Source organism: Crassostrea angulata, chromosome 1 (genome assembly GCF_025612915.1).
Source record: "Crassostrea angulata isolate pt1a10 chromosome 1, ASM2561291v2, whole genome shotgun sequence".
Taxonomy (NCBI): Eukaryota; Metazoa; Mollusca; class Bivalvia; order Ostreida; family Ostreidae; genus Magallana; species Magallana angulata.
Window position 1 is genome coordinate 382,992 of NC_069111.1, and position 21,912 is coordinate 404,903.

Here is a 21,912-nt window from a genome sequence, read left to right on the forward strand (position 1 = left end):
TACACTGTAAAGTTATGTCACTCATCTTTGTGAGTATCCGTGTTGGGGGTTTTCTCCCTCTCAATATCTCTTTGATCAATAAACACCTGAGTCATTTTTATTTTTTAAAGATCACGATTGAAATGAAAGGAAACAAAAACAGGATGATCACGCTTATGTTACTCATAGATTTCTCCCATTTTAAATAATATTATTGAAGTCAGCATTACTAGTAGTTCAAATCGTATCTTAATTTTACCTAAATAGTATTTAAACCATGATGATGAGTATTACACGTATTAAAACGCATGTACACTAACTAGTCAGGTGGGAAATCAAAAGGCTGACGTATGATTAGAAAAAACAAATAAAGTTTCGTAGATGTTTCAGGGTCGAAAGGGGTACCAGGGGTCCTAAAAAAATTTTCACAGTATGTGACAATATTTTCTATTTAAATACATATTCTAACCAAAAATCACATAATTGGAAATCAATATATGTTGTTGATTTAACAAGAAATTGAAATGTATAAAAATAATTGATAATGGAATATGAATCAATATTCATCTTGTGATATTTTAAGAGAAACTTGTACATGCATGTGGAAATTCTTGAAAAAAGTAGATGAAAGCCCTTTATTTTCATAAAACCGAAATTCCCCCTCATTCAGTAATAATTGGAGTGTAACGTAACGAGAAACCCTTCTTCACACCCCATTTATATAAATCTTCCGGGTGTGTATAGCATTGATGCAGAACCTTGCAGTTTAGTTCACCTTACCAAAATACACTAGGTGCGGCAATCTGTGTCTGTAACATAAAAAACACATTCATGCAAATATTGGAGGAAAAAAATCTGATACCTCAACAAAAATATTATTGGCACCATTTTGGGAAAACTAGATCTAAATGATATATCCAGTATGTATATATATTGTCGCACAAGGAATCAGCTCGGAGTCCTACACAGTTGAAGATTTTCAAAAATGGGCTAAATACACATATCTATTAAAGCGGATTTAAAATGTACCACATACACGTACATAACAAACGAAAACAACGACAGTTAACAAATTATACTTTACAAGTAGGGAACAAATTCGATAGCTCTCGTAATTATGTGAATTAGGAACAAATAACGATTTTCATTACCCGTGTGAATATTCGTAACATCAGTAGGTATGGCACAAATAATTTATACCTTGAAGTTTTATTTAGCACAATATATAAATTCTGAAATTAAGACGAACTGTATTCTTAAATAAAGAAAATAAAGTATTCTTAAATAAGGAAAATAAAGAAAGAAGGAATAGACAAATCAATCTATGATTGTGACGAAAAGAAAGAATCAAACAGCTCAATCTTTCACGAAATATTTACATTCTACTGTGTTTTTCCATTAAATTCCGTGATGTTTAAATGCCTCTAAATGCAACACCTTTTCACTGCGTATTAATTTACAAATAATTTACATAAGTAGTTCTCAAACAGTGATTTCTATGTTATCGGTTAAAAAATGTATTTCATAAATGTTGTCAAAACATCATGTTTTATAATTATTTAACAAAACAGTTGACTTTATTGTTAAAAGCAACATTTTAATAGTTATTTTTCATGGATTATATTTTCATGCTCGTCGATCTCATCTTAACAGTCTCTGTGATAACCAGTTTAAACCGGTTTTACAAATCAGATGTTCTTGCTGTTACTAATTTACTCCCTCCGTGATCTGCACTTTATATCGATTTATTTAAGTAAACAATTGATTTCTTCAGTAAGGAACGTAAATATAAGCATTAAATGATTTATTTTTTACGTCGTGGTGTCAATAACTGCCGTCAGGTGAACAGACAAATTGAATAACGCGCTCACCTGACGGCAGTTATTGACACGACGACGTCAAAAATAAATCATTCAATGCTATAATGGGTTTCACGTTTTTTTTTCTTTCAAAACTGTTAATACCCTTTCGCAGAAGATATCAGAATTCTCCGTAGCGTTGACGTATTTGAATGCATGCCACAGTATAAAAATAAATCGGTTTATTCTTTACATGTTTTATAATATATCATGCACCATTTATTAAATAATTTATAATAATATAAAAGAAATGGTTAAATAAACAAAATATCACATTCCCGCATCATGTGTGTAACTGGGCCACGTGAGGCGTCTGGTCAGGGACAACAGTCGGGGTTTGATCTAGGTCACGTGACACAAACCCGGTGTCCTCCCGACCTAGCTCCGAGTTCGACCCCACACGACTCGAGTCCACAGATCTGTTTTCTGTATTACTCCGCTCAGAAATATTTCCGTTTTCGTCCTCCTTGGATGATGAAATATCTGCCGGTGTATCAGTTCCACTGTACACTTCGTTAATGAAGTCCTCCAGTTTTCCGTACATTTTATTCCTTTTTCCGTGAGACAAGTTAATTTTCCTCATTCTGCTCAGAGCAAACATCCGTCTCCTCGTAATGGCGTCCACCCAATTTTGAAACGTCTCCTTCCGCTGAACGATTTCTGCTCGTTTCTGTTCTAACATATAGTCAAAAGCCTTTTTTTCTTCCTCTGTAATGAACAGATCTGGGTCGTATTCATCAAGGTCATTTTCATCTATGGCTTTGGCCTCTTTTAAAACGTCACTAATTTGGTTTTCGTTTATATCCGCACTATTTCGAACATTGTCATTTTCTTTTGCGACATCAATTTCATTTTTGACTTCACTTCCGTCACCTACGCTACTTCCTGCTCGACTTGTAGACATACTTGATTTTTCTTTGTTGAGAGAAATTTTAGTATCAGTCAAGGTTCTCTCCTTTAGTCTGCTACTTTTCGTCGGTTTTAATAAGTCCGCCATGTTTGAGCTACAAATATCAAAGACAGCAAAACATTAATCTCTCCAAAAAGCATTTGATCTTATAGATACACATATGTCTACATCGATGGTTGATGAAATGTTGGGAACTCTGTATGGTGCCTTAATAAGTTATTTTCAGTTTATTAATGTGTGTGACAAACAAAATTGAAAAACAAAACTTCCTTCATGTTAAAAAACTTGACCCTGATTACAAAATACGAGTAGTGGTAGAACATGTTGTATGAGGTATCAGTGTAGGAAGAACAAATAGACAGACTGATGGCAACGTTAATAAATTATACAATTACACGTTAATGGATTATACAATTACACAGAAGACGGACATCTACCTACCTCCATGCTTCCGTTATTTCATTCGGATGGAATCTAAGATTTATAAATGATGTCGTGCATGCATTGACAAATTCTGATAAAGAATATTAAAGTCCCTTAGACCAGTTATTAAACTTGATTTTAATTGGTATTTAGGTTTCTATTGCCGTCTATCGCTATTCGTCGTCTTTCTACACAAAGAGGGCTGAAATCTAAAACTATTTAAAATCTTACGCTACACGGAATAGGTAAAAACATCCTACAAATATAGTCGATCGATAAACCATTTTTGCAAATTGAATATGAAAATTGAATTTAAATGACATTAGGACCCAGGAGAGAGAGAGAGAGAGAGAGAGAGAGAGAGAGAGAGAGAGAGAGAGAGAGAGAGAGAGAGAGAGAGAGAACATCATTAGAGATAGCTTATCTTGAGAATGTGTGGTATGCATTATTTCCCTCTCTGTTGAGTAATTGTATACTTATATATGCTAGTATTACACGAGATTATGGTTGGCCTATTTACAGATTAAACTTGCTATAACAATTCTAATTTTAATCGGATAATGCAGCTAAAATGGCGCTTTTTTCTACTAACCCAGATTGTCGATGGTCAATCAACTAATTAAAAGATTTAAGTGAACTTAATTAAAAGTGAAGGTTCATAAGTTAACGTTAGTGTTGTATGTTTCGTCCCAAGTGTGTTAATCTAGTAACATTTGAACGTTATAACACCTATTTTTGACTATTATTAGAAACAGACACACCAAGCAAGAAAAAACAAACCTAAGGCATTAAGACCTAAACCAAACAAAAAGTATAGGTGGATAATACACCAATTTTTATGGTTCGTTAAAGTACCATTTCTAAAACATGATGTCATCGTTCAAAGAAGGATATATGCTCTAAATTATTTAATTATTTTAATATGATTATTTGTGTTTTTTATAAAACGGTGGCAAAACTGTTTTGGTTGTAAGTAACAAACTGTAGAGCTCCAAATTTAGTGTGTATAAATGTAGTATCTAATAAATCATGTCAAGTTATGTCAACAGGCATTGTATATTTTTTATATCAAAACATTACTTCTAAAAATTTAAAAAAAATCTTTTGTTCATATATTTCAAACCTATGAATAAAATATTTTAAGGAGACGTGTCTTATATAGAAGAATGTAAGGCAGTTATTTTATGAAAAAAAGAATCAAAATGGCGAAATTTTAGATTTATAGTTACACGGTACAAAACAATGAAGAATTAGACAGAAAGATAAAAGCAACCACAGTTTCTTCAACGGAAGAAAGAGAAGACAACAGCTTACTAAACGACTTATATACTCAATACACAATACAACACAAAACAGCAACTGATAAAGTCAACACCGTAAAAAAATTTGTAATTTCATACGAAAGAGCAAAATTCTCGTTAAATACGGATAACCTAAAAGAAACTAACACCATCATTGTTATCGTCCCTGGGTTAACAGGAACCACACAAATGTTGTCCGACAAAACGATGAAGAAACTTACAAACACAGTTCCTGCATGTGTAACTATACGTTTAACACATTTAAACATTTTGTGTATAAATTTACACGAGCTCATATTGACTTCATTTTAAAGAAATTTATGATACAGAAAGGGCGGAACAAGTTTTAATGACACACTGAGTGTCGACTAACCTCTAACCTGTTTGACTGACAAAAGAAACGTCGTACAAATCTCAATTAGCTTCCTGTTTTAACAAACAAACAACGGAAACAAATAAGCAAACGAACATGTTGTAAACAAAACAAAATTAAAATATTGTCATACCTGTATATGGAGACTTCCGAGCTAGGTAAATTCTGTGTCACTGGTATTAACTCAAAAGTTTTTTTTAAGTGTGCCGCATTTTAAGTACCCTCGTACAAGTTTAAATCCCGTTATTATTGCTTTCCATTTTTACTTATAGAAATATGCCTACCTTTAATATTAGATTTATGAATTCCCCAAACAGCCGAGTAACAACACCCCAAAGCTGCACGGAGAGTGAGTAACTTTAATCTGACTAAGCTAAGAACACAAGGTGTGAATGCAAATGAGCAGGACACTTGCACACTCACGAACTCAGAGATACATAATTAGATACATCTATTGAATATTAAGGAACTTCAGAATGACGATAAAGTGGATTCTTTTTTGCTTTCACAACAAAATTACCAATGTAATAAACAAACAATTAAATAAACGAACAAAAAGGCATGTGCTAGACGTGTAAAATAAAGTTACCTGAAAGAAAAACAACTTTCGGGGAAAAAAATCTGGTAACCATTTATACAAGGTCACGTGGAGGGGAGGAAAGATTAAATTTCAAGAGATCGAAATAGTCTATAAAAAGTTTAAATATATATGTTTTGCTTTCAAGAATAAATTAAATCCTTGTGGTGATTGACTGAAGGCAAACTCTATCACTTTACAAAAAAACCCTGAGGTTTAAACGCACAAAATCTAACGTCGATCACTTTAATGACTAAGAAAATGCATTTTGCCATCAAGCAGCGGCCACTGTTAAAGTTTTTCTCCGAATATTTTTAAAGGAAGAAAAATGTTGGAGAATTTGATTGTTTTGCATTTCCATTTGATGTGGCATCTAGTTCTAATCTTTCATTGAAACCCCATCTGTCACGTATTCCCTTAAAAAAAGACATCTAGATTGGATTGTCAACATAATGTATCATAGAAATGGCCGATCTGATGTAAAATTACATTCGGTAGAATATGTCGTCTTGACAATCTTAATGTTGAGAGTTCACTTGTAGCTTTTTCAAAATAATGAAACAATATTAGAATTTTAAAAAGCACATCGGTTTAACTTTTGTTGTTAAACATTTCCCAACTAAAAGACAACTATTATATTTTCTCTTAGTCAGAAAATAAATAACTTACTTGTAAAAACCATAGTCCATTAAATGATAAAATGCGTAATGCTAGTGACAGAAGCTTTAAGCACATTATAATACAGATATTCCCGGCCATGATCAAGGTTTGAAGAAACCTTGCGGATTCCGTGAGCGGAGTCTGATTAATTACCCCATTCTTGATCTTCTGATTCAATCATCCGCCCACTGAGCATCAAGGTCCCGCCATTTGTTGACTTGATCCCTGAGACTCTTTGTTGACTTGATCACCCAGACTCTTTATTAGCCGTCCATTGTACTACAAGAACCAGACACACAGTCTCATCATGGCGAGCGCCTTTGGTTTCATCGCCTGCTCTCATTGTGGGTGTGAGCTTAAGATTCTCTGGGGAGATGTATTCATTAAGCAGTGTTGATTAGATACACAACAGTCAGAGGAGATAATTGAGGATCGATTTTGTTTTAATGCTGGGGTCATTTGCTCAAACACGCATTAGAGTATAGTATATGTATATATATTTGATACGACACGGAGAGGAGAATCATACTCATCAGGCCAGCAATACCGACAACAGTACTGACGACAGGAAAACCAAAAGCGCCTTAACCAAGACAGGAACAAACCAAGAAGAGGATCACAAAATAAAGCAACACCGACAGTGGGAACATAAAGAGGAGCAAATGACATCATAAGAGAAAAGACCTCGGAAGACATACATGTATCGTGGAGTCAAAGTTTAATAAACTTGATTTCAAAACATTTTTTATGAAACTTCAAAATTACATTTGTTCTATTTTGTATATTCCGCTTTCAGTTATGGATATGTATTCTAACAGATCCTACTGATGAGTTTAATACACTGGTCTCACTTAAAACTAAAGATTAACAATATGTACATGCCATCTGCCTTTGCTGCCAATAGTGTTAATTTCTATTGTTTACAATTACTATGTATATCGTTCGGTACATCACTGTCATCAGTCAGGTTATTAGACTTCGGACTACACGGTGTAAATAGATTTCCAGAATTTCTCCTACCGAAATCAAGTTTGATTAAGTTATTATCTGTTTGATTCCAATCTGAATGTCGTCGGATATCTACAGAACATTTTCCCCGCTGATAGTTACGTGTACCAAAGGAAGGAGTTGTGATTAGAAACAATGAAGTTAAAATGCAAATCGACTTTTTAAATCCTTTTTTAATTTCATAAATACCAACCATTTTAGTTTAAAAATTCAAAGTAAACATATCTGTTTTGGTATACAACTCGGTCTGACTTAGTGTTTCTATGAACAACATAAAATTCTTAATAAAATCATTATAAATTATATGATGTTACTAATTAACTTTATCCATTAATCGTTGTGTATTCGATTGATTTGGTTCCGATAAAAAGAGAGAAAATATGTAACTTACCTGGACTTGATGGACACAGGGCACTAAATATTATTCTGGAATTTTTATGACCATCAAGAACGAATTTATTCTGTTATCAGACTTTGCATCGATTGCAATATATATCATCAAGTCAGAGAGGTCGTTTTTAAGTAAAACTTCATTTATATCTATCTAATAATAAAATAATATAACCTTATAATATGTAGTTAGAAAAGAAAAATAAAGATAACGGGTATTTTTATTGTATGACCCAAACCCCTTCTAACGATGGCTACTGTCCTAAATGTTTGGTCTCCTAACTCTCGTTAATATGTTCCCGGGTTTGGTTACCTGTAAATTTGATATATTGTATCTACCTGTTGACAGTGAACGGAACTTCAATATGGACAAAGGAATTTAGTCTCATGACATAAAAAGGTGTTTGAGTTAGCTATTAGGTCCCAGTGTCTGTGGAGTGGCCCGGATTTATTAAGCTTCTGAAACGATTTAAATACCCAACATAAATTAATTCTGCAATAAAGTCCCCGGGTTGACAAGCACACGTGCCCACCTTAGCAGGTAAATATCACAGGTGTACATATCTATACCTGTATTACAGGTACATATTCATAAGCCTGAATTTTGAGCGAAATAATGTTAGACGAATTTTTTTTCCGATGTAGTCTATTGCAGTGCAATGAAAATAAATGATCCTGTAGTTACAACAAAAATGTAAGAGATAGATTCGATACATACAAGACACCAGCACAATTAATTGAAAATATATATATAAATTTTAGCAGTTTTAAAATGAAAGTCTTAACATATTAAAAATTTAATATACAGAGGCCGTTTTGATGAGTTTTAATTGATATCTGACTGATTAGATAGACCTTGTAGACAAATTACGGGCATGGATCAAAAGAGCCTGTTCCATCGGGACTCTTTGGTAAGATTAACGGGGACCAATAATCGATAATCAATCAGAGGCCGTTGTCCGCCTGATTGAATCTTCTTACCAATGGAAGGACCAGCACAATCACCGACAAAATAGCCTTGTGTTTTTTACCTACAGTGGGATTTAAATATACGTGTTTTTAACAGAACTAAATATCACAAGAGGAGACTTAAACCTGACGTTGTTGACATTTTCAGCCATTTGGTGGAATTTCAATGAACATTGTAACGAGAACAGAGGCAAGGGGATCTTGAAATGATCATAAAACAGGTGAGTTCCTACACAGAGAGAGAGAGAGAGAGAGAGAGAGAGAGAGAGAGAGAGAGAGAGAGAGAGAGAGAGAGAGAGAGAGAGAGGGTAATTTAGAAAAACCCAAAGGTGAAATATGGTTTCGTTGTTATAATATTTTATGAATTCATTCTATCTTGGACGGATATCCAGCTGTAGATCAGGCTCCGGGGTCATAATTATAGTTAGACGAGCTCACTTTAGATCTCAGTCTCACATTTACAATAGGAATATATAGTGGGAGTACGACCAAAGGTAAGCTCGTCTAACTTTTATAACAAGGAAGGAAGGGATAATCTATGTTTCCCTCCACCCGCAGATGTTACACACCAAATATGGTCGAAAACACTGGAGTAGTTTCTGAGAAACAATTGTTCAAATATTAACAGATGACGGTCACCAATTGACAATGACCACAGTAAGCTGACCGGAAGTGCATATTGATTAGTAACGAGTACAAAATGAATAGTGATCCATTGATTTATTTGCGCTGTATACATCTTTAATGAGTAATGAGCAGAAAGGTTAATCAGGACATACGGTACCCTAATGGATGTGATGACCAAGTGTTGAAAGTTGTCAAAGGCAGACACATAGCATCAGTGGGGGCCGGGGATGGGAGGGGGGGGGGGGGGGGGCTCAGCAACTTGTCGTTGCAAATAATGTTTCTTAAATCTACATATAAAAAAGTGAATTATCAAACAGTTGGGCCCTTTTTTGAGACCGAGAGAAAAATTAAAGTAAATACAAGAAAATGAACAGGAAAATCAAAGTTATAGGTGTAATACATCTCCCCTTCCGGATTAGGATTTCTATTATTTTTGGCAGTTCCCCTCCCCCTACCCCCCCCCCCCATTTGTTTTGTTCAAGATTTTTTTTATGAGTCTGCCTCCCCATCACCTCACACACATTTTTAAAAACGATGCAACGTGCCTGAAAGGGCATTTAAATTCGTGAACCATGGGTTGGCTGCATGACATTTACAATGAAAGAAATCCTGAAAGCATATACATGTAATTCATCGTTAGTTTATAAAGCTTGTTACAATATTGTATTGTCTCAAAACCCTAAACAGATAGGTCCGCATCAGCTTCGAGATCAAAGGGGAAAGAGTCAGGTCAGATGGATGTGTCACAGATGATACAGGATTATAAAAATGCTAGTTCTCGAAAAACCAGCGCAAAAAAGGCGCCAAACTCCGGATAGATCGATCATACTACCCCAAAGACTCACAGTAGCAATACCAATGATACCTCTTGTTTGTTTGCCTAATTATGTTTCTTTTATTACCATATATATGCAATATTATGTGAACTAATCAAAATGTGTGCACTAAAAATAATTTCGGTTAACGCTCGAGGTTTAAATTTAAAAGAAAAAAGAGAAAAACTTTATAGCTGGATATCAGACACAAATATAGACATATGTTTTTTACAAGAAACACACTACATTGAAAAAAACGAATTCCAGTACAATTGTAATTGGTCAGGAAAATCAATTCATGCATTTTCAGATTCCAATTTTAGCAGAGGAGTTTCAATTTTATTTAAAAAAAACACACATGTAGAAATTATAGATATTCATAGATCAGTAGATGGTAGAAAACTACTTGTCAATGTCAAGATTAATGAACAAAACATTACTTTGGTTAATGTTTATGCTCCAAACAAAGAATCGAGTAGAATAGATTTTTTTAAAAGATTGAAGACCTATATCAACATTCATAAATTATATGAGTCTCATGTTATCCTTTGTGGAGACTTTAACTGCAACATGAATAACATGAATGATAACAGTACTAAAATTCTCAAAGAATGTTTACAAATTTTAGACATTACCGATTTATGGTTTGACAAACACAAAGATTTAAATGGATTTACATGGTGCGATGCATCTGATACACCAAGAAGTAGAATAGATTTTGTTTTTGTAAATAATGACCTGCTAAATCAATTTAGAAACATCTTAATTAGAAAAATCCCTGGTACCCATAGCAACGGTACAAGGATGTCAGATCACAGAGCGCTTAAATTTGAACTTAATATTTATAATAACCAACGAGGAAAAGGATACTGGAAAATGAATGTTTCAATTTTAAATGAAGATGATTTTAAAAAGAATATTATTCAAATAATAAGAGATACAGAAAAATTACAAAAATCATGTGTTGAAAAATGGGAAACGCTTAAAGAAAGGGTCAAAGATTTTTCAATAAATTATTCGAAAAACCGTCAGAAAACACTGAAACAAAGTATTTTGAATATTGAAAAAGAAATATCAGAAATCGAACTTCTACCTCATCACCTAATAAATATGAATAGAAAACGAGAATTGGAAACTCAATTAAGTTACCTTATCGATAAAAAAGCAAACGGTGCAAAAATTCGATCTCGTGCTAAATGGATCCAAGAGGGTGAAAAAAACACCATTTTTTTTAGGACTAGAAAAAAAACATCAATCAAACAATGTGATAAATGAAATCGAAACAGAAAAAAAAGAAATTTGCTCTTTCACCAGTGATATTTTAGGAGAAATGTGCAGATTTTATGAAAAGTTATACAATTCTAACTCAATACCCGATAACGAAATAAATTCATATCTAGATGATTGTGAAATAAAACACTTAACAGAAAACGATAAAAAAAATTGTGATAGTTTTCCAACACTTGAAGAATGTAAAGATGCAGTGATGAATCTAAAATCAAATAAATCCCCGGGCCTAGACGGAATACCAAATGAATTTTATCAAAGTTTTTGGAAAGATTTATCTACCATATTCTATGGTATGATGAAAGAAACATACATAAATGACGTAATGAGCTACACACAAAAACTCTCAGTTATTTCACTTATACATAAAAAGGGAAGTAAACGTTTGTTAAAAAATTACAGGCCAATCAGCTTAACAAATATGGACTATAAGATAATCGCTTTTATCTTCGCTCGACGCTTAAAAAATATCATAGACAAATACATCAGCAATGAACAAACAGCGTATATTCAAGGTAGATTTATAGGTATAAATGCAAGATTGATTTTAGACATTTTTGAATATTGCGAAAATAACAATCAGGAAGGGATACTCTTATTTCTAGATTTTGAAAAAGCCTTTGATTCGGTTGAATGGAATTTTCTGTTTAAAACCCTAGAAAAATTCAATTTTGGGAAATGCTTCATAAACTGGATAAAAATATTGTATAAAAACCCACTCTTTCGATTAAAAAATAATGGTTGGATGTCAAAAACATGCCAGATGAAAAGAGGAATCAGGCAAGGGTGTCCAATATCCGCGATTCTATATCTTTTTGTAGCGGAAATCCTATCGGCAAAAATTAAGAATAATGTAAATATTCAGGGGTTTAAACACAGAAATTCAGATAAAGAAATTAAAAATATACAACATGCAGATGACATGACGCTAACACTTAAAAATATTGAATCTTTGGCACATGCAATTGATACAATCGAGGTCTTCGGTAAACATGCTGGGTCAAAAATTAATTTAAACAAAACGGAATGTATACTTTTGGGTACTTTAAAAGATCAATACGAAACCATAAGCGGAATTAATGTCTCAAAGCACGTAAAATGCCTAGACATATACCTAGGCCACGACAAAACAGAATGTTATACACAAAATTGAATGAAAGTCTATCATGACATAGAAAAACTATTTGAATCTTGGAAGAAAAGAAAATTAACACTTTTTGGTAAATGCTCTATAATAAATACTCTAGCAGTCCCGAAATTAATATATTTATCCACAATACTAGAATTACCGGAAGAAAACTATATAAAAAATATAAATAGATTAATTTTTAAATTTCTATGGAACAACCATGATAGAATAAAGAGAAATACTGTGATAGGGGATATAAAAGACGGAGGAATAGGTTTAATAGATATTGAATCAAAATTAAAAGCTTTAAAAGCTGCATGGGTACCAAGATTATTAGAAACTAAACATGCTATAAACGACTTTGTAAACAGCTTTTTCAAAGAACTAAACATAGACATTCGCTTTATCTCTATCACATCAGAAATATCAATTAAGAAATTCGATATTGTTCAAAAAATGCCCCAATTCTACAAAGAAATTTTTTCGTGTTTTAATATTTGCAAAACGAGACCTGAATTTAAAACTACAGAATCATTTTTGAAGCAACCTATTTGGTCTAATAGCTCTTTTACTTACAAGGGCAAAACTGTTTGTTTTAAAAATTGGATAAAAAGTGGAATTTTATTTACAAAACACCTTTTCAATACAAATGGAGAACTAAAATCCTTAGATGATTTTGCAACTGTTATACATAACAAAAGTAATTGGCTTTGTGAATATACCATACTACAAAAAGTATTTAGGAAATATGAAAAAAACTTTGATTTTTCAAAGAAAAATTACATTCATCTAGAGATTGATAAATTGATTCCAGAAAAACAGAACACCAATTTTTTTTATTCCATACTAAAAAATAAGAAATTTCAAATCTCATGTTCACAGCAAAAATTAAGTAACGAGTTCCAAATTAGCTCGAAGTCAGATTGGGAACGTATCTATTTCAATAAAATAAAATCAATGGAAGATAAAAAAATAGCAGAATTTAATTATAAACTTCTTAATAACATTTTATGTAATAACTTGTATTTAAGCAAATGGAATAGTCAAGTAAATAAAAAATGTAAAGTGTGTCAAAATGACACAGAGAATATAAGACATCTAATTTTTGATTGTAAAAATGTTCAGAAAATATGGAATGCAATCAGTGATTTTGTAACTTTTCAAGTTCAGTGGAAACATGTGATTATAGGTTTTTACTCATCACAAAACAACACAATCAAAGTGTACAACCTACTTTTCTCTTTTATTTCATATAAAATATATAAACATAAAATGTACTGTCGACTTGAGAACACTGAAGAAACAGAACAATCTTTGTTTTATGCGGTAAAAGATTCTGTTTTGATCTACTCAAATGTTTTAAAATATATGCGTAAGACCTGTGATGGAATCTTCTTTAAAAAATTATATTTAAAGCTATAATTGTACAAAACTCACTACATGGTAGATCAGCCACCATGTAGGTAATTCAGTCCGGGGGTAGCTTTATAGAGACTCTGGAGATGTGTTGGGATGCTACCTCCGGTTGAAAGAGAGTGGCTCATGTATTAATACATTATATTTTGCTACTTTGCACTTGCTTTGTTATACCTTACTATACTGCATATTTATATTTTGAACTATATAACATAATTATATATCAGAATATTTATATAACTACGCATACGTATGCTTAAAAAGGCATTATATGCATATATTTATAGACACGTACAGTGTATATTCTTATTTCTCAGTTTTATCTACTTTTGACTCAGATACCAATATAAGAATGTAAACTTTATCAATTTATGATTACATATAAAAAATGTTTTGTATATAACAAAATTCCGTTCCAGGGGGCCCCTGGCACCCCAGGTGAGGAATAGTTATAGGGCCTCTGTGGAGTTTTGCCTCAAAATCTCTTTTGTATGTTATGTCTCATATATCAATATAAGAATGTAAACTTTTTCAATTTATGATTATATTTAAAAATGTTTTGTATATAACAAACTTCCGATCCAGGGGGCCCCTGGCACCCCAGGTGAGGAATAGTTAGAGGGCCTCTGTGGAGGTTTTGCCTCAAAATCTCTTTTGCATGTTATGAAATAAATATATACATAAAAAAAAAAAAAAACAAAAAAAAAAAAAAAACAAAAAAAAAAACAGATAGTGCATACATGTGTGTAAACAAAATATTACAACTAATTTTGATATCTGCTATACTTAAAATATTACAGATCAAATAAAAGACACAAAAGTACACCACTACAGTCATAACATATTTATTGAGATTTGTCTTATAAATCACTCAGGAGACTGGATCGTCAACAAGCTACACATTAAATCTACATTATTTTTGAAATGTGATATATTAAGCTATAAACTATTTCTTTTCAATTTAAGTATTTTCATATATTTTTATACAGAGCTCTTCTTCCAAAGGAGACCAATACAGTCTAACAATGGCCATGACGAACCTAAAAATTAGATCATTTTAAAAGTTCTAACTCAAGATAGCACGTCTTAAACGCTGATATAATAAAATACTTTTACACAAACATTTAAAGCACAATTTAAAAAAAAAATTATAATTATATATTTGTTTGCTCGAAAATGAACTTTCATACTATTCATATTTAGACAATGTTTGAAAAATCTACGGGCTCCACCAATGCTTCTGAATTTATATCAACGACAATAATTACAACACAACGGATACAATAGAAATGACATGAATGGAGCCACATTGCTAACATTTTGTTCTAGTAATATGTATTTTAGACTTTAATAAAACACAATTCCAATAACAATTATATTAAAAAAAAATCTTTTAGCTCAGTAGTCATTCTAAAAGTCTGCAAATTTTACATGTAGTAAAATACCGTTTTAACAAACACAAATAAATATAAATCAAAGTACTGAAGTACTGACTGGAGTTGATTTTATCGATTATTATTTATCTTAAAATCAACGATATGTTATTTTGCTTGGCAAGTAGATTATAATCTTTATTTGAATTACGCACATTTTTATAATATGGATTCTCGGACTTTTCTGATAAGAATTTCGAGAAAACCTCTTATGAATCATGTTGTGTTATATATAAAAATTGAATTGATTTCATCAAACTATGTATCGGTATTCGAAATATTTCAAAAAGTGTATGGGATCCAACCAATAATGAACTCTAGTCTCGTTCAGCCAGATGCTCGGATGTCTCCGTTAAGAGATACCAGGTCACGTGGTAGCTTGATGATGCAACCTCTAAATATAGACTGACCTTCTGCTTGTCGGAGATGTACAGCCGATGGTTGAACGAGACTATATTGAACTCTGGCGTAGGAATACATAAGACTGCAAACAACTTCAAAATTGTTCGTACTATTTAAGATCTGACAATTTATTAGGTATTTATAAATAAGTTTCCTTTTTAAAAAATGTTTCAGCGTACATTACATCGAATTTATCGATTATTTTCAAGAACTAACTCTTGTCAGCGGTGATGACTTGTGCTTAGGTCCAAACACTGTTTCAGTTTCGGTTTGCCAGAGTAACTGCATAGGAGAGGACTCCCAAAAATCGAAACAATTTGCTCAAAATGTACTAATGAGATATGATTAACATGTCATATTTTTAAAATTAGTTTGTAAGAATTGCGATGAATGATTATGTTAGATAATATACAATAGGAAGTGGTTTAAAAGATTTAAATAATTTTTAATTATTAAGGTGGTATGTATATTGAATATATATCAACGGATTCCTAGTATATTTAGGTTTATCCAAAAAAATTCAAGGAAACATGCTTATCAATAATCTATTCTCCGTTTCAGCCATTCTGAAGGTATGGCCCGAGTTCCTAATATTCTTGTTGAAGATGAAGATCTCCTCTCTCCGAAGGAGCAACAAGAGGAGCAACTAGATACGATCTCGTTACGAGTAACGAGTAGGTCTTCCGTTCAATTTTTTAAACGATTCGATTAAAATATTAATGAAATTTCAGAATTCTCCCTCAACCACCTCCTTTTAGATAATGTATACGATTGTCTATATCCTTTAAAATGCTTAACAAAGAGTTTTGCTTTTTAACATACAGCACATTAAAGATTTAAGATTTTAGTCCCCTAAAATCTATAATTACGCCATCAATGGGTTTGGAAATGAGTTTTACAAACAGATATTGCTGCTATCAACAACTTTGCTTCTATAATGCATTACAAAATCTTGATCATTTTTAAGGTATGCGTAATAGAGTTTAGGAGTCTATTGGCCCCTAATTTAAGGGGCCAGCCCCTTTTTCTTGATTTATTACGAAAGGTCTCATGAATACTAACATTTTTTTTCTTACACCCATCTAAAATTGTTGATCACTTTTGAGATACAAATGATTGAATATTTTAGGGGCCAGCCCTCTAGATCCTTAATGGGGATAGAAATTCGGTTTTGATAAGTGGAATCAATTTAAATCATTTTTTCAAACATTTTCTCTTCTATGATGTCTAACAAAATATGTATACTTATCTAGTTATTTTTCGTCAAAGTTTAAGTACTTTGGCCCCTAAAAATCCCTAATTACGTAATAAATGGGCGTGGCAATGATTTTTTCAAATAGATATTGGTACGATCAACAACTTTGCTTCTATAAAGCATTACAAAATCTTTATCGTTTTTAAGTTATTTGTAATAGAGTTTAAGAGTGCCCTGGCCCCTGATTAAAGGGGCCAGCCCCTTTTTCTTGATTTCTTTGAAAAGGTCTTAAAAATACTAACAATTTTTGTTCTTACACGTATTTAAAATTGTTGATCATTTTTGAGATACAAATGTTTGAATATTTTAAGGGCCAGCCCTCTAGATCCTTAATGGGGACAGAAATTCGTGTTTTGATAAGTGGAATCAATTTAAATTATTAATTCAAACATTTTTTATTCTATGATGTCTAACAAAATATTTCTACTTCTCTAGTTATGTTGCGTCGAAGTTTAAGTATTTTGGCCCCTAAAAATCCCTAATTACGTAATAAATGGGCGTGGTAATAATTTTTCCTAATAGATATTGGTACGATCAACAACTTTGCTTCTATAATACATTACAAAATCTTTATCGTTTTTAAGTTATTTGTAATAGAGTTTACGAGTGTTTTGGCCCCTTAATAAAGGGGCCAGCCCCTTATTTTTGATTTTGTTGGAAAGAACTTTTGATTTTTTACCTCTTTTGTTATATATGTCTTAACATAATATCAACTGATAAAAAAATATAAATCAAAACGTGTGAAAATTTTGAATGAAAATTCGTACCCAATTTTCGTGCCCAGGCGAGCTCCAAGAAATGGCACCACAGGCATTAAACAACTACATGCTGCACAACTCCAAACTATCGTCTACCTATCCTGAAAATTTGATATTCATATCTCTTATGGTTTCCGAGTTTATAGCTGCACAAAATGGGTCGTCAAAAAATACAAAATGGCCGACAATTCGGTACCGGAAGTGACTACGCAAAAATTAAGAAAAATGTATTAAGGTTAGATCACGCCCTAACATCTGTGAAAAAATGGTTGAGATCGGTCGGATAGATTCCGAGAAATCGCGTGCACAAAATTTGGAAAAAAATAATAATAACTAGATACGATCTCGTTACGAGTAACGAGTAGGTCTTCCGTTCAATTTTTTAAACGATTTGATTAAAATATCAATGAAATTTCAGAATTCTCCCTCAACCACCTCCTTTTAGATAATGTATACGATTGTCAATATCCTTTAAAATGCTTAACAAAGAGGTTTGCTTCTTAACATACAGCACATTAAAGATTTAAGATTTTAGTCCCCTAAAATCTCTAATTACGTCATCAATGGGTTTGGAAATGAGTTTTACAAACAGATATTGCTGCTATCAACAACTTTGCTTCTATAATGCATTACAAAATCTTGATCATTTTTAAGGTATGAGTAATAGAGTTTAGGAGTCTATTAGCCCCTAATTTAAGGGGCCAGCCCCTTTTTCTTGATTTTATACGAAAGGTCTCATGAATACTAACATTTTTTGTTCTTACATCCATCAAAAATTGTTGATCACTTTTGAGATACAAATGATTGAATATTTTAGGGGCCAGCCCTCTAAATCCTTAACGGGGACAGAAATTCATGTTTCGATAAGTGGAATCAATTTAAATCATTTTTTCAAACAATTTCTCTTCTATGATGTTTAACAAAATATGTATACTTCTCTAGTTATTTTTCGTCAAAGTACTTTGGCCCCTAAAAATCCCTAATTACGTAATAAATGGGCGTGGCAATGATTTCTTCAAATACATATTGGTACGATCAACAACTTTGCTTCTATAATGCATTACAAAATCTTTATCGTTTTTAAGTTACTTGTAATAGAGTTTACGAGTGCCTTGGCCCCTAAATAAAGGGGCCAGCCCCTTTTTCTTGATTTGTTTGAAAAGGTCTTAAGAATACAAATATTTTTGGTTCTTACACCCATGTAAAATTGTTGATCATTTTTTAGATACAAATGATTGAATATTTTAGGGGCCAGCCCTCAAGATCCTTAATGGGGACAGAAATTCGTGTTTTGATAAATGGAGTTAATTTAAATCATTTATTCAAACATTTTCTCTTCTATGATGTCTAACAAAACATGTTTACTTCTCTAGTTATTTTTCGTCAAAGTTTAAGTACTTTGGCCCCTAAAAATCCCTAATTACGTAATAAATGGGCGTGGCAAGGATTTTTTCTAATAGATATTGGTACGATCAACAACTTTGCTTCTATAATGCATTACAAAATCTTTATCGTTTTTAGGTTATTTGTAATAGAGTTTATGAGTGTCTTGGCCCCTAATTTAAGGGGCCAGCCCCTATTTCATGATTTTGTTGGAAAGAACTTTTGATTCTCTACCACTTTTGTTATATATGTCTTAACAAAATATCAACTCATTAAAAGATACAGTTCAAAACATATGAAAAATTTGATTCGAAATTCGTACCCAATTTTCGAGCCTAGGCGAGCTCATAGAAATGGCGCCACTGGCGCCAAAAAACTACATTGTGCACAATTTCAACCTATGGTCTACCTATCCTGAAAATTTCATATTCCTATCTCTGATAGTCTCTGAGTTTATGTCTGCACAAAATTAGTCGTAAAATCCGACAAAATCGGCCGTAAATCGGAACCGAAAGTGCCGATTTCAAAATTTAAAAAAGCTTCTAGAATTATGACCACAAGCAATCATCTGAGAAAAAATGGTCGAAATCAGCCGAATAGTTCTCGAGAAATCGCGTGCACAAAATTCGTGGAAAAAAATAATAATAATAATAATAACTAGATACGATCTCGTTACGAGTAACGAGTAGGTCTTCCTACCGATTTCTGTTTTTAATCATACCATGAATAATCGATATAATTTTAGAATAACCCCCCCCCCACACACACACACACACACTTTCAGATAATGTATACAAATCCCTAATTACGTAATAAATGGGTGTTGCAATGAGTTTTCCAGATAGATATTGGTACAATTAACAACTTTGCTTTTATAATGCATTACGAAATCTTAATCGTTTTTATGTAATTTGTAATATACTTTACGAGTTTCTTGCCCCCCCCCCCAAAAAAAAGGGGGGCCAGCCCCTTTTTCTTGATTTCTTTGAAAAGGTCTTAAGAATACTAACAATTTTTGTTCTTACACCCATCTAAAATTGTTGATCATTTTTGAGATACAAATGTATGAATATTTTAGGGGCCAGCCCTCTAGATCCTTAATGGGGACAGGAATTCGTGTTTTGATAAGTGGAATCAATTTAAATCATAAATTTAAACATTTTCTCTTCTATCATGTCTAACAAAAAATGTCTACTTCTCTAGTTATATTGCGTCAAAGTTTAAGTACTTTGGCCCCTAAAAATCCCTAATTACGTAATAAATGGGCGTGGCAATAATTTTTTCTAATAGATATTGGTACGATCAACAACTTTGCTTCTATATTGCATTTCAAAATCTTTATCGTTTTTAAGTTATTTGTAATAGAGTTTAAGAGTGCCTTGGCCCCTGAATAAAGGGGCCAGCCCCTTTTTATTGATTTTGTTGGAAAGAACTTTTGATTCTCTACCACTTTTGTTATATATGTCTAAACAAAATATCAACTGATAAAAAGATATAAATCAAAACGTGTGAAAATTTTGAATGAAAATTCGTGCCCAATTTTCGTGCCCAGGCGAGCTCCAAGAAATGGCGCAACAGGCATTAAACAACTACATGCTGCACAACTTCAAACTATAGTCTACCTATCCTGAAAATTTCATATTCATATCTCTTATGGTTTCCGAGTTTATAGCTGCACAAAATGGGTCGTCAAAAATTACAAAATGGCCGACAATTCGGAACCGGAAGTGACTACGAAAAAATTAAGAAAAATGTATGAAGTTTAGATCACGCCCAACAATCTGTGAAAAAATGGTTGAGATCGGTCGAATAGATTTCGAGAACTCTCGTGCACAAAATTTGGAAAAAAAAAATAATAATAATAATAAGAAACAGTACGAAAACAATAAGGTCTTCCGCTGGAAACGGAAGACCTTAATAATAAGAAACAGTACGAAAACAATAAGGTCTTCCGTTGGAAACGGAAGACCTTAAAAATGGAGCGAATTTTTCCAGAAAAAGAAATCGGAAACACAGATACGGGAAGTGACGTCACGGGATCGGAGGTCAGACCACGATGTTGATATATTTATCATAAACATAAATAGCTGTGTTGTTCTCTCGTGTCAATACGGAATAACAGAAATACCAGGAATCATTGACTTATGAAACTGTGCATTAATCAATACAGCATATCTTGCTACCGATTATGAAGATGAATACAATTGAGCTCATAATGATTATGCCGATTATTAATTCATTTTATAAACCGTTCAATTGAGATATATTTTATACAATATTAATAGATCGTCGATGGTTTGAATTAAACCTGGCGACATTTAATAACATAATATCAATTATCTGTCAATAATGTAAAATTTAGCCTGATGGCATCTAATAACATAATCAATTATATCACTTGTACCAGATAGTAGTTGGAACTTTACCTGTAAATGAGATACATAATTTCTGAATTATTTAAACCCTCTTTTTCAGATTAAAGTCGGCCAAGAAAATGAGAGAGCTTAATCAAAGATGGCGAAATCTAGAAAGTCGAAGATTGGAGAGGAGTAGAACAGATCTGGAACGGTTATCATCGACTCTCTCCTCTACAGAACCGTCTAATGACGTCACACCAGAAGACGATGACGTGTAGAGTGCAGAGAGACTGTTGCTTTAGCCGGATGCGATATTATTGTGTTCCATTTGTGATACATCGAGGTTATCTATGAGATTTAACTTTAACAGTGGCTTAGCCAGCGTGCTTATGTATATTTTTAATGTGTGTGTGCTTTCAAAAGAAATTTTAGGGAGAGGTCGAAGAAGTTTTAAGAATTTGTGCTTCCTAATCCCATTGTATAAAAAATTTGCAATAAAAACGCTCAAATCAAAAACAAATATGAATAGCTGTGTTTATGACTGCTCAAATATTCTGTTATGTTATTTTTATCAATGACGAAATGTAATTCATGTAGCTGA

The 21,912-nt window shown here is 32.6% G+C and overlaps 3 protein-coding genes across 9 annotated transcripts; 2 read left to right on the top strand and 1 right to left on the bottom strand.

Moving 5' to 3' along the window:
• Positions 1-2,003: 2,003 nt before the first annotated feature.
• On the bottom strand, positions 2,004-7,592 carry LOC128187464 (uncharacterized). 7 transcript variants are annotated; one of them, XM_052857926.1, is made up of 2 exons: positions 7,482-7,592; positions 2,004-2,842 (listed from the first exon to the last, which is right to left on the bottom strand). In XM_052857926.1, the coding sequence occupies exon 2, from the start codon at positions 2,833-2,835 to the stop codon at positions 2,122-2,124; it is 714 nt and encodes a 237-aa protein (XP_052713886.1). In that variant the 5' UTR covers positions 2,836-2,842; positions 7,482-7,592; the 3' UTR covers positions 2,004-2,121. The 7 variants fall into 7 exon arrangements, with proteins under 7 accessions (XP_052713886.1, XP_052713864.1, XP_052713860.1 ...); XM_052857904.1 differs by lacking the exon at positions 7,482-7,592 and adding an exon at positions 6,236-6,370; XM_052857900.1 differs by lacking the exon at positions 7,482-7,592 and adding an exon at positions 6,092-6,229.
• An 836-nt stretch (positions 7,593-8,428) lies between these two features.
• Positions 8,429-21,837, top strand: LOC128173560 (uncharacterized). The gene is made up of 4 exons (XM_052839266.1): positions 8,429-8,670; positions 16,120-16,202; positions 20,927-20,999; positions 21,430-21,837. Exons 2-4 carry the CDS (start codon positions 16,133-16,135, stop codon positions 21,587-21,589), a joined length of 303 nt encoding a protein of 100 aa, XP_052695226.1. The 5' UTR covers positions 8,429-8,670; positions 16,120-16,132; the 3' UTR covers positions 21,590-21,837.
• Positions 11,621-14,422, top strand: LOC128173523 (uncharacterized). The gene is made up of 2 exons (XM_052839230.1): positions 11,621-14,161; positions 14,328-14,422. Exon 1 carries the CDS (start codon positions 12,332-12,334, stop codon positions 13,727-13,729), a length of 1,398 nt encoding a protein of 465 aa, XP_052695190.1. The 5' UTR covers positions 11,621-12,331; the 3' UTR covers positions 13,730-14,161; positions 14,328-14,422.
• Positions 21,838-21,912: the final 75 nt, after the last annotated feature.